At 43.4% G+C, this 13,818-nt stretch overlaps 1 protein-coding gene across 2 annotated transcripts in view; it reads right to left on the minus strand.

The window, feature by feature from the left end:
• Positions 1-1,104: 1,104 nt before the first annotated feature.
• Positions 1,105-13,818, minus strand: part of PTAFR (platelet activating factor receptor) — a 33,664-nt gene continuing 20,950 nt past the window's right edge. For both annotated transcript variants that reach the window (XM_016132047.2, XM_016132048.2), the window contains exon 2: positions 1,105-5,766. In XM_016132047.2, the coding sequence (XP_015987533.1) occupies positions 4,694-5,722 (1,029 nt within the window). In that variant the 5' untranslated portion in view covers positions 5,723-5,766 and the 3' untranslated portion in view covers positions 1,105-4,693. The remainder of the gene's footprint in view (positions 5,767-13,818) is intronic.

Here is a 13,818-nt window from a genome sequence, read left to right on the forward strand (position 1 = left end):
CACAGGCCTTACTAAGAAGGGGACAATTGAGAAAAACCTTAAAAGAGGAGGGGAAGGAGTGAGCCATATGGATATCTGGGGAGGGGTGGGGAGTAATTCGAGCAGAAGGAAGGGTCAGTCCTCTTCACAGGTAATGCTGTGAAATTCCTCTCACAGTGCCTTGGACAGGATAAGGGGTCAGGAACTGTTGAGTGTTCATCCCTTTCCCTCCTCTTACATAGACGTCAGGATCCAGGTGACCACTTAATGCACCTTCCAGCTTCAGCAACAATGACACTCTGGCTTCTGAAGTTCTTTGAGACAGTGTTCGCATATACCATCCACGTGCAGGACTGTCCTCCCTAACTGACCTTAGGAGCCTCAGCCCGGAAAGAAGTCACTGCTGCTGGGGCTTCAGCCTGCATAGGGAGCACAAGAGCATTCAAACAGGAAGCTATAAACAGCTGGCGAGGGCTGTGGTCAGCTGCTATTCCCCTCAAGAAACTCCTACCCCAGCACACACCACAACTAGGACAGTGCCACGAGGGGCTTGAGAGAGAGTACAGTCACATGGTGGAAGGAGAGAAGGAAAGGGACCCATATTACTAAGGCAGATCTGGGTTTGAATAGTATTCTGCCACTTACTCGCTCTTTTATCTTCCCAAATCACTTAACCCCTCTGAGCCTCAATTTTCCTATCTGTAAAATGGGTATGAAACATAAATTTTTGTACAGTGGTTGTAAGGACTCAATGAGATGAGATTGTGAAGTAGCATATATCTGGAGCTCAACAAAAAAGTAGGCCCCTCTCCTTCTATACCAAGTACCTGGGAGGCAGCCACTGTGGTTCAGTCAGTTTGGTCCTTATTTATTTTATTCATTTCTATGGGGATGGAATCACCTACCTTTCAGGGAAAGTGCGAGGTTTCCATGAGACAACAGATAAAAATTGTGCTTAGCATACTTACCGGACCAAAATATGTACTTCATAAGTGTTTGTTGAACACCTGGATAGATGAACACATGGATGAATGGATGGGCGGATAGATGAATGACTGGGTAGTAGGAGGATGTCAGGGGAAACATAATTTGTATTATAGAAATACAAGTCTGCACAAAAACCAGTTGTTTTACAAGAGGGTTTTATTACATCTATTTGTGGCCTTAGCGCTCAAGCACAGATAAACATAGATGAATAAAAACAGGCATAAACATGCTCAGTTGTAATCAGCTGTGACTTATGTTTACCACACTCTTGTGTCTATGACTCATCTCGATGAAGTGAGGGGCCAGGTCTTGCCTAACATTCTCCAACTGAGATCACTGGTAATTCCTTGGGATGAAGGCTGAGATTAGGGGACAATGCAGGGCGAGGCCTCTTGACATACAAAATGGCTTGGAAACCCTAACTGGTAATGTTTCTTTAAAAGAATTACAACTCAGTTTTTCCTATCGACCCTGTCACCACTGCAAGAAGAGACACAGGTCAGCAGCCAATTCTGTGTTCGCTGCAGTTCCATGCCATGTGCTTTCTGCAATCTTTTAATCCCTCTGAGTCCCGTGTTCCCCTTAGTAAGACAAAGGGATTGGACCCTTGCAGCTCCAAAATGTTCAGATCTTCTGAAAATCCCCACCTTCCTTTAAAATGTGGACAGAGAACTTCGAAAGGATATGTATTACATTCCTTCTCTAGCTGTCCCTAAAGAATCAAATAAACCCTTTCAAAATAAGTGCACATTTATGTCAATGTGTCTGTTTATGCTACATCGTGGGAAAGCAGTAAGCTTTGGAGACAGACAGATCTCGGTTCCAGGTTTTCTGTGAGAAACTATAGATCACTGATGATTAAGATTCGGTTCCTACCCCAGGATAGTGAAGACAGACATCGAAATGGATAAACTTCAGTACCCAAAGTAATTAAGGTATAAAAAGTTGGGTCCTCCCAGCCTAACATGTTGCAAGAAGAAAGCCAATGACTCTGCCAGGAGGACTTCAGGAAGGCTGCATGTAAGAGGTTTTCTGGCTACCTCAGAGAGAAGAGAAAGCATCTAATAAGGTCAGAGGTCAGAGGCCACAGAGGAAATGAAAGTGGCTGTATTCAGAGTGACGAGAGGATCAGCAGGGCCATAGCGTGGGCTACAAACTGAAATACTCCTCCCGCCCCCATGGTCCCTGGGTGTGAGTGAGACCCTGGCCTATATGTTGGGGCAACATTCTGGGGGAAGCAAGGGAGTGATCACGAGTTATCATCTCAGAACTGTCCGATTTACTCTTTACCGCGTACTTACTGAATGCAGACACTGTTCGCTTTGTACATATGGCAGTGTTTCCTGAAGTGTGATATGCAAGTCCCTGGGGTGTATGAGGTGACTTTAGATAGAACACCAAGAACATTTTTATTTTAATAGCTATGTTTTATGTTTATGTCTACCTTCTATGTATGGCAGATGCCATTAGTTTTCATTTACAATTCATTACAAAGGATCCTTTTTTAAAAATTTAGATTTTAAAAAGTGACTCGATTTAAAGAAAAATATTTATTAAGTAAACATATAGCTGGTACAAAGATATTGCAAAAATTGAGAGGGGGATAGAGGAATGATTGAAATTCGAGAAACACTGTGGTTTAGCATATAAACATTTAGCTCGTTCAGAGCTCTTTTGCTTGCCAGTCATAGATAACTCAAATCAGCTTAAGCAAAGCAAGAAAATGTATTTTAACAAGGGACTCTCACAGGCCTCAAAGGACAAAGTGCAGTTGTGCCTCAAGAAGGACTTGGCCTGGAGGACCAGAGACAGCAGGTCCCTGGAAGTCCCCCACCCCCAGGCTCCTGGGGTCTCCCCTGGTCTCTTTGCACATTTCTATCTTCTCTCTGAGCAGAGCTATCTTCTATAGGATGTGCATGCAGGTGGCCGGCCTCCACCACCTTTCCAACCTCCCTCATATACACAGAGCCAGATACACGCATGTACAAACACACACACAGCTCCAGAGTTTATATATCTTCAGGTGAGTGGCCTGCAGAGCCTGAAATAGCATCCCTGAATCTTGCTACCTATTCCTGAGACAGAGCACCTGACTGGCCCAACTAGAGCCAGATGCTCACCTCTCATCCATTCAGCTTCTGTAAGAGGATTGAGGGGGAAAAATTCTCAGAAAAAAAGGAGAATCTAGGATGAATAGTCACCCTGACCAAGAGGTATCTGCATCAGCAACTTCATTCACTGCTTATAACAACCCTATGAGGTAGGAAATTCAGCTCGCAGTCCCTCAGCAGAAAGTGACAAAGCCAAGATTTGAACCTAGGTCTGTGAGACACAAAAGCTCTAGTACACTTCGCTATCTACCTGGTCACTATCAGCTAAGTCTAGCCCACAGTTACTATCCTGAGCCCAAGCAGGTTACCGGCTCACTATGAGGCAGTTATCAAAATCATCGATCCAGTGCCTGCTCAGTAGACAGAGAACAAGGATTCCAACTTTATGGGGACACTAGCTAAAAGGCAAGACGATTGCTTTGAAGGTCCATGTGGCTCTGGAAATGAGAGAAGCCTCCTCCTAGTTCTGGGTCTGGGGCTGCCAGGTTCATACTGCAGGTAACTTAGCTCAGAATGTGAGAGGAGGCTTGTTTGAATATATTTTCTGAAAATCACAAGCAGGCATCTAGATATCCTTTAGAAGCTGACACTTCTCTTCTGCACCCGGACATCAAAGTGCCTGCTGGCCTTTAGGACCATAATTGCTCCTCCTGTCTCCCTTAAGTCAAATTAGGAGGGGGCCTCTAGAAAGAGAGGCAGAGAGGAGACCTGCCAGGCTCCTTCCACTCTGGGGACCTCCCCACACACAGGCACTTTCCAGCCTAAGCTCCTGTTCTCGTGGAAGGCTCTGAGCACCATCACGCTGAAGTCTGGCTTTGAGGGGTGTTTGCCCACCACAGTGGGTGGCTGCCTCACGGGAAGTACTTTATCAGGGTTTGTTATTGAGACAGACAGGTGGATACTATGGTTGTATCTCTCCCACTTCCCCAGGCCTGAGGTGAGGACTGTGCAGGCAAACACGTCTGCCTCAGGAAACAAGTCCCTATTCTAGCATTGGATCTATACATGTTTTATTTCCTGCGGTCACCATTCAGGAGAGGTTGTTGGATGAGTCAGGAGAAGTTTCCACTGAGCTATTTTCCCTAAGAAGTGTCACAAAGACCTTGTGCCTGTGAGTAGAGACAAGGTAGCACCATCTTAGCTCAAAAGTCTGCCCCGAAGATACTACCACCTTGCCAGGGGAGTGTCCTTTTCCAAAACCCTCTTTTCTGTCTTTATAGTAATAAAGTGATTGCCCAAAACTTTAGGCCATACTCACTTGGGCCTGCTGCCCTGGTAGGGTGAAATGATTGGCTCAGACTCTGCCCCCAAGGTCTGCCTCAAGCCTTGAATTTCCTCCCAGAGCTATAAGATTCACACCCTCTGGATGAGGTCACCAGTCAAGGTTACTATGGCATGTTCCCAAAGGTGGCTGAAGGGGCTAATTCAAGTTCTAGCTTTTCCAGCAGTCTGGCTCTGCCATCATCACTACCTCGGGGAGGTAGCCTCCAATCCTAATGAGCCCCCAGTACCCAGGAAGGAGATACCCAGGCCATAGCAGATACCCCTTTTCCCCCCAAATCAGTCGTGGTGTCCATGAAGGCGATGCCTCTGGACTTGGCCTCAACAATCAGAGACTAATTTTTTAAAGAATTGACAGGGACATTGTTCAGTGGCAAAACTACTTCGGTGCCAGTCTCCGTGGTGGCTAGGGGGCATTTCCGGCTGCTGCGCAAGCTGTGGAACTTCTCCGAGAGGTGCTTGCGGAACTTCTTGGTGAGGAAACAGTAGATGATGGGGTCTAAGACACAGTTGGTACTAAGGAGGCAGAGAGTGACCTGATGTGCATCGTTAATAGCCTGGTGGAAGTTGCTGTCCTGGAAGCCCAGCTCAGCCAGGGTCCAGGGTAGCTGCACAAGGTGGTGAGGCACAAAGCATATGATGAACACAGCCAAGACTGTGCAGACCATCCACAGCGCCCGGCGCTTGACTTCTGCATTGTGCTGCAGCTGTGCGGGTTGCATGAGCAGCGTGCGGATGATGATCAGGTTGCAGAAGAGGATAATGAGGAAGACAAGGAAGAAGCCAGACACAAGGAAGATATGAATGATGAGGACCGGCATGCTGCGCTTCTCATAATGTTCAAAGCAGCGAGTGATGTTGCCTGAACCCGAATTGTTGGGCACTACATTGGTGGAGTCCAGGACAATGAAGTAGGATCCAGCAGCCACAATGGCCACCCAGATGACCATGGACAAAGAGATGCCACGCTTACGGGTAGTGGCCTGAGCGGTCTTGATGGGCTGTGTCACTGCCTGGAAGCGGTTATAAGTGATGACAGCCAGGAAGGCCACGGAACAGTAGGTGTTGATGAAGAAGAAGCAGCCAGCCAGATTGCACAGGAATTTAGGGAGAATCCAGTTGCCCTGGTGATAGTAGTAGATGATCCACAGCGGCAGGGTAACCAAAAAGAGCAGGTCTGCCATGGTGAGGTTCACCATGAATATCTTTATCTCATTCAGTTTCTTGGAAGGGTACAAGTAGACAAAGACCCACAGCACATAGCTATTGGCAACAACCCCCAGCACGAAGATAATACTGTAAAAAATTGGGAAGAGGATGTATCGGAATTCAGAGTCCACACGGGAGGAATTATTTGTCTCCATTACTCTGGGCTGGAAGAGGCAGCTGGTCAGTGTCCTGTCTGAGCCTGAAAGACCACACAGGAATTATGGTTAATGAAAGGCGAACAAGGGACTATCTCATTTCATCACTTCCAAGACTCCCATTTTGCACATTTTAAAACTTTAAAATCAATGGCATTTTGCAATTACTTGGCATTTTGTTCTTTCTACATAAAATAAAGGTATATATTTTAAATGAATGGCATCTGAGTGTCAATAAAATCAATGGCAGTTCAGTTACTTTTCACTTGTTCTATTTTAAAATATACCTTTTTATTCTTTGGCTTATTTTGACTTAAAGTTTTAGATGATCTATTTCTGGTGATAAAACATATAATATACATTTTTAATATTCTGACAAAATATGAATATTTTTCTTTTGATGAAATTTGAAATAACAATTGTGATGGTAAAATGTTCTATATTTTAAAAAATTAATGTGATCATAAGGAATCTAGAAAATACAAAAAAGTATAATATGAGGATCACCCAGAGAATGAAATACTAGCCAACCATTAGAAAGAACAAGTTAAAACTGATTGTACTGACATGGAAAGTTGTCCCTGGATAATATTGTTAAGTAAAACAAAACCAAAAAAAGTTGGAATAAAGTCATTATATATGTGTATATAAGTAGAAAATGATCTAAAAGGAATCAGCTCTGGGAAGGTGAGGTAGGTCTGCTAGGAAGTTTATTTCCTTTATACTTATGTTGCTTGAACTCTTAAGGGTAATTTATTACTTTAATAATTAATTTTTTAAAATATATAATTTCTTTAAAAGTATACAGTAGACGATATTTTAACCAAATGATCAAGATAAACATCATCATCATCAATAGGACATTATCAACATCATGGACTCCTACTATGATGTATTGAAAAGGACATGACATCGCTTCTGTGGTATTCTTGCCAAAAATGCATGATCGCAATTTAGTCATGAGAAAACACTATTTAAATCCAAATCGTGAGACATTCTACAAAATGACTGATCGGTACTGATCAAAAGTGTCAAGATCATGAAAGACAAAGAAAGACTGAGGAACTTTCAAAGATCAGAGGAAAACTAAGGAGACATGACAACTAATTGCAAAGTGGGACCCTGGATTGTATCCTGGAACAGAAAAGGTCATTAAGGGGAAAACTGGTGACGTTCAAATAAGATCTATAATTTAGTTAATGCTGTATCAATGTTCATTTCCTGGTTTTGATCATTATAGTATGGTTTTGTAAATTTTAACATTAGAGAATGTTGGATGAAGGGCATTCATGAACTCTTTCAGCTGTTCTGCATCTTTTTTGAAGGACTAACATTACTTCAAAACACAGGGTGTTTTACAGTATATTAAATAAGATTAAAAGTAGTCATAGTCCCAGTACCCAAAGTCTGGTCCATTTTCAACAGTCCCTCCCCGCATCTACTCTCCATCAGAACCGGTTGCTCCCTCCCCTCCCATCTCGTTCCTCCCACTCTGTTGCCATCACAAAAGCCTGGAAGCCCCTCTGATGGTGTCTGTTGCTGTGGGCCGACTCAGGAAAGCAGCTCAGGGAGAAAGGATGGCATGAGGCTCAGCCGGGATTAAGTGAGGCCTGAGGCACATCACATAACACAGTGCAGTGAAAAGGATACAGAACTGAGAGTGAGAAACAAGACATTTAACGCTTAGGAGCACCTCTTTCTGAGCCAGGAATCCTGCCAGGTGCGTCCACATGCACTATTATTTCACTTGAGTCTCACAAAAAGCCCCATTTTACAGAATAGGAAACTGAGTATAGGGTAGTTGTGTGACTTGTCCAAGATCACACAGCTGTTAAGGGACACAGCCAGGATCTCAAATCCAGCTCTGTGTTCATTTGTTTGTTCACACATTCATCCAACAAATCCTTCTGAGCACCAAATGCACATCAGGCTCACTGCTAAGCACGAGAGATACAAGGCGAACACGACCAACAGGGCCCCGCACTCTGGGAACTCACAGTGTCACAGGAGAGCGAGACAAAAGCAATGTAAACAAATACAGTTGCTATTCAAAGAAAATGGGGTGTTGACATAGAGATAGAAAAAGCGATCTACTTAGAAAGGAGGTAACATTTCAATTGAGGCCTGAAAGAGGAGCAGAGAAAGAATATTCCAGGCAGAGGGATCTGCATGGTTCCAGGATTGAGGCAGGAGGAGCTTGATAGGTTCTAAGAACTGAAAAGAAAAAGGCCACCTGGTGACCCTTGCCATTACCTCCAGCTGCTATTCCACTCTCATTTTGTGCCACCTACCTACCGGCCTCCAGCCAAAATGGACTTCCCAGGCGGGTCTTCAAACCCACTCAGACCTTTCCTCCCTAAACCTCCACGCATACCCATGCCGTTGCCTTGAACCTTCTCCCCTACTCACAACCCAATTCCACCTAGCCATTCCAACTCATGCTTCAGACCTTAGCTGAATTTCACTTCTTCAGGATGTCTTCACTGGCCTCAGGCCAGGTCAGGCCCTGTCTCAAAGCCCCCTGTAATTCTTCATAAATCTTAGCGGAGTTATAATCATATTTATGTGATCATTTAACACTCTCTCACTTGACTACGAGCCCCAGGAAAATAAAGACTTTGTCTGTCTAGTCAACAGCTATTCCTAGCACCATGACCAATAATGAAGAAATGGGTGCTAAGCCTTAATTACGTCCATCTCTTTGGGAGCCCTAGAGCAGTGGGAAAGACTTGAGAAAGCCTTTAGATAGTCACAAGCGAGTTTAAAGAAACCACTGGCTCTAACTGGAATTTCGCCAATTGAGAAAATTTTTGTGCTTTGTTTCATTTAGTGTAGTAGTGATTTGTCTATGTTAAATGCAATAACTGTGGCTTCCATTATTCTAATGAATCATTGTGATTCATTTAAATACAAAAAACTCACTCTCAAGTCACGTTGTGAATTACACAGTTGATTTGAATTACGAAGTTTTATGCTGCTTCCCCAGCAGCGAAATCACTGGTTTGTGTTCTGCTGGGACGTTTTCCACTGCCATCTGATCCCAAAGGTCTAGGCTAACAGTCCCCAAGGGCAGGGGGGCATGGAAATGAGGGAGGAAAGAGGACTATTCCGAGACCTTTCAGGGAATCCATGAGGTCAAAACTATTGTCATAATAATACCAAGACATTATCTGCCTTTTTCACCATGTTGATATCTGTGCTGATGGTATAAAACAGTGAGCAAAACTGCTGGCTCCTTAGCAGAAACCAAGGCAGCAGCACTGAACTGTAGCAGGAGTCGCATTCTTCACAGGTAAAAGATTCAAAGGGTAAGCTAGACCAATACATCGCAGGGAACAGAGTACAAAAAGTTCATGATATGATCCAGGCTCCACGTTGCAACTAACGTTTAAGAAACTACTATTTGTGAAGCTATGATGTAGTATCAAAGAGTATCACCAATTATCTGAAAAAACAAAAAAATATCCCTCCCTTTACAAACGTCTATCTTTGTGAGGGCAGATTTTCTTCATTTATTTCAACCAAAACGACATTACCACAGATTGAATGCAGAAGCAGATTATGAGAATCCAGCTGTCTTCTATCAAACCCAACATTAAAGAGATTTGCAAAAAAATGTAAATCAATGTCACTCTTCTCCCTAAATTATTTGTTTTGAAAATTTTAGCTACTTTTTACTAAAAATGTTATTTATGTTAGCATGGAATGAATGAGTTTGTTATTGGTTTTTATATTTAAAACCAAAACTTTTTAGAATGTTTTAGTTTTAATTTTGAATATGGTAAACATTGATAGATATAATCCATGTAAACAAAAGTTTTCTGGGGTCCTTGAATATTTTTAGGAATCTAAAAAAATCCTGAGACCAGAAATTTGAAAATTGCTGCTCAAAAAATCAGGCTCTCTCCCTCTCCCTTGAGCCAAAGATGCCCATTCATCGGGGACTGGCTTTCTTTCTTTTTCCTCTTGGACCCCCATGTGATGGAGGACCCTGTTTCTGGGACCCGAGAGGGGTGAGGAGGCAGGCCACAGCTGGGAGTGCATAGTGCTCCTCACTCTGGGTCTTTAAGGAAGTCACATCTCTGACTATTGCCCACACCCACACCCACTCACGCCCTTAAGTCAGTCCCTTCTTCTTCCTGGGTTTAGGCTCCAGCTCAGTGGGGGTGGGGGCACCTCTCCTCTGAAAACTGTCCTTCTCTGGCCAAAGGGCTCAACCCAAAACATCCTCCAGGGCCCTTCCCTCTGTGCCATGCCTGTCTAGGCCTGTTGAGAAAGTCTTCCTGCCAAGACCAGGATGAGGGAAGATAAGGCTTGTGAGGTGCTCACTTAGGTACTAAATATAAAGGGGCACTGAAAACTTCAGTAACTAAGATAAATAATATTTTAATACTGTATTTTTTGAATATCAAAGTCAGTATTACTGAGTCTTCCTTTTGCCTCAGGCTCTAATATGGCTCTGCCTGGTACTATTATGATCCTATCTTCATTTAAAATTTTGGTATTTTGACATACTCATAGATACAAACAACAAATTGGTGGTTACCAAAGGGGAATGGGGTGGGGGGAGGGAAAAATGGGTAAAGGGGGTGAAATGTATGGTGATGGGTGGAAACTAGACTTTTGGTGGTGAGCATGCCATAGTGTATATAGCTATCAAATTATTATTATAATGTTGTACACCTGAAACTTATTTAATGTTATTAACCAATGTTACCTCAATTTTTAAAAGTTGGTATTTTGTTTAGGGACTTTTTCTAGATTAATTACTTAAAAAAAAATCTTTCTAAAGAAATAAAATAAAAACTAAAAAGAAAAAGTCTTTCCCCATGTGAATGGGGCACATAAACAGGTTAGCCCAGCTCACTCATTCATTCATTCATGCATGCATGCATCCATTGGACAAATCACTCACTCACTGCTCCAGGCCCTAGGCTGAGTACTGAGGCCTCAGAGAACAGACTCAGTCTCTGCCCTTCAGTGGCTCAGAGATCATTTTGCAATAGAGAGATTCAGAAATAGACAAGTGAGAAGTGCTATGATGGAGAACGTTCCAAATGTCAGGGTAATTCTGATACAGTGCCCCTAGCCCAGACTTAAGGGTCAGGAATGACCTCCTACCCATGCTGAAGGATAAGAAGGAGTTAGCCTGATGAGGACCCCCATGGAGGGGGACAGCATGTGCAGAGATCTGGAAAAATAGGAGAGGATGTACTTTGTTCTCAAGGAACTGGTGACATTCAGTTTAGCTACAATTTAAGGGGTGGAGGGATGAGGAGAGACAAAGAGACAAAGGGCCTACAAAGTCAGCATCAGTCAACTTAAGAAGGGTCTCGAGTATTAGGCTAAGGAGCTTGTACTTGATTCTACAGAAAATGGGGGGTCATTGAAGGATACAAACCATGGAAGGGACAAGGCTGGATCTGGGTTTGGCAAAGATGGCTTTGACTGCTGTGTATAGAATGAACTGGAAGAGCTTCAGACCAGAGGCAGAGAGGCAACACCAAAGAGACAACTGCAATTGTCTGCAGGGCCAAAGGAAGCTAGGACCATGGCAGAGCTGATGGAGGGAAAGGAATGCTTGTGAGAGTTGTGATGGGTGGGATACTGGTTGATGGAAAGGACGGAATCAAAGACTGCCAGGCTTCTGGTCCAGATAATTGCGGCTGGCATGGTGTCTGTCTTCGTGGAACTGCCACTAAGGAGGAACAGCATGGGGGAGAGGATGAATTCAGCTGGGAACATATAATTTGGAGCACCTGTGAAACCTGCAGGAGGATCCAAGGTTAAGCCTTGAAGAGACCAACATTAAAAGAGAAGTCAGAGGAGGAGGAGAAACCTATGAAGGAGGCAAAGACAGGAAGGTCAGAGGTAGGAGAACCAGGGAAGTTCCACGCTGGAGACCTAAGAGAAGAAAGTTTCAAGAACGTAGAATCCGGTGGCCGGCAGTGTGAAAAGTCACAGGAAGATCAAGTAAAACACAGACAGAAAAGAAATATCGGGTGTGGCAACTTGGAACTCCATCTCACGTGATTAGAGGAGAGAGGTTTTCCAAAGCATGAGTTGGAGTGAATGAGAAGCGAGGAGGTAAAATGTCAAAGTCTCGCTCAAGAAGCTTAACTGAGCAACTACACACTGTGTGTGGACATTTTCTATGTCCCAATTCAAAGAAACTAACAAAAAAACATATATCTGTTAGGCAATTGGTAAAACTCGAACACAGATTAACAGAATTATGAAATTAATGCTAATTTTGTGAGGTCTGATGTTATGTTTTTATATTTTTATATTTCTAAATTCCTTATCAATTATATATATGTGTATATATATATATGTATATATTTATATATCACAGTATTTCTAGATGGAATTATATAATATCTGGGTTTTGCTTTAAAATTTTCCAGAAAAAACGTGCCTGCATGCTAATCTCCATCTCAGAAACTCAGAAACATGACCTGTGACAATGAGTGCTCACGTCTGTCTGACCCCAGAGCCTCCCCAGTCCATATGACCCCCACAGGAAGCCCAGCAGAGGTGGGCCTCTTCCTTCCAGATACAGGACCAGAATCAGTGTCGGGAGTCTTGGGTGGAACCCCTGCCTTTGCTCAAAGACTTGCTCTTAGTGCCTCCAGTACCCATCACCCCAGCTCTTCCTACTTCTGCTGCCTTCTCTCCAGTTGCAGGTCCTGGTCCCCATGTGACTCCCACTCCCTTGGCCCTCATCCCAAACTTAGTTCCCATTTGTCTTTTTGCATCAACAGAATTCTTGAGATGACCCAAAATGTAACCAGCCAAGTCTCCTCTGGTTCTGGGGGCTCACATCCCTGCGCCTTTATCGATGTTTCCTTCCCTCTTTTTGTCTGGATAACTACTGATCATCAGTTAAGACTGCTCAGGCCTCCTTTCCCCCAGAGTAGTTTTTCCAGCCTCCCTGCCTCTTTCACATCCTGCCCTCTGCCCCTGGGCCTGGTTAACGGCCATCCTCTGGGCTTACATAGCTCACAGCTTTTTATTTCACTGAATTTGCCTGTGTGTGTCCTCCTACCACACTAGACTGTAACTTCTAGAGGGCAGAGACCATGTTCACTCATTCGCCCAGCAGTTATTGACATTCCACCAGGTACCTGGCACCGTGTTGGGAATATTGCAGGAATAAAACAAGATAAATTCCTGCTCTTGATGAGCTTACACTCTAGTCAGGGAAAACAGACAGAAATAAGTAGAGAGATTAAAAACAAAACAAAACAACAACAAAAAAGATAAGTTCAAATAGTGATGAATTCAATAAAAGAAATAAAAATAGTGACATGATGAAGATTGGGTAGGGTACTGCTTTAAGTAGAGTGACCAGGGAAGGCTTCTTAGAGGAGGTGACAGAAACAAAACCAGGGGCAGATTTACCATGAAGCCAAAGAAGCTTGAGCTTGACGGCCCCCTCCTAGGCCTTGTATCTAATTCTGTTTTTGTAATTTAGTATTTTTTCTTCAAAGATGGTCCCCCTATAGGGTCCTGCAAAACCTATATCTTCCCTGGCTGAAATTTAAAAAGTGAGAAGGAACAAGTCAAGAGAAAATCTAGAATTATTCCAGGCAAAGGGAATCATGTGCAAAGGGCCTACAGTGTTAATAATACCATCATAATCTGAGATATGAATAAATTTATCATGTTCAAGGAACTGGAAAGTCAGTGTGGCCCTAGAGGTGTGAGAAATAGGAAAAGTGGGATGAGAGCAGAGGGCAACAGGCCCCAAATCACCCCTAGGCCATGATAATGGGTTTACATTTGATTCTATGAGCATCAGAGAGCCACTAGAGTATGTCAAAAAGGTGAGTAATATGATTTGACTTGCTTTGGCTGCCGGCAGAAAATAGGTGAGTGACAAGAGAGAGAGCAGAGAGAACATTTTGGAGCCAAGAGATAGTGATGACATGGACTAGAAAGTGACATTTTCAATCACTGTCTTTATCCCCAGTTCCCAGCACAAGCTTAGCCAAAGCAGGAGCTTAGTAAACATTGGTTGAGTGAACAAATATCCAGCAACTGACAACACTGACCCCTTTGTGGCCCAAGAAGATGGTAGAAACTTGACCTAT

The sequence above is a fragment of the Rousettus aegyptiacus genome, unplaced genomic scaffold (assembly GCF_014176215.1).
Source record: "Rousettus aegyptiacus isolate mRouAeg1 unplaced genomic scaffold, mRouAeg1.p scaffold_m13_p_1, whole genome shotgun sequence".
NCBI classification, from domain to species: Eukaryota; Metazoa; Chordata; class Mammalia; order Chiroptera; family Pteropodidae; genus Rousettus; species Rousettus aegyptiacus.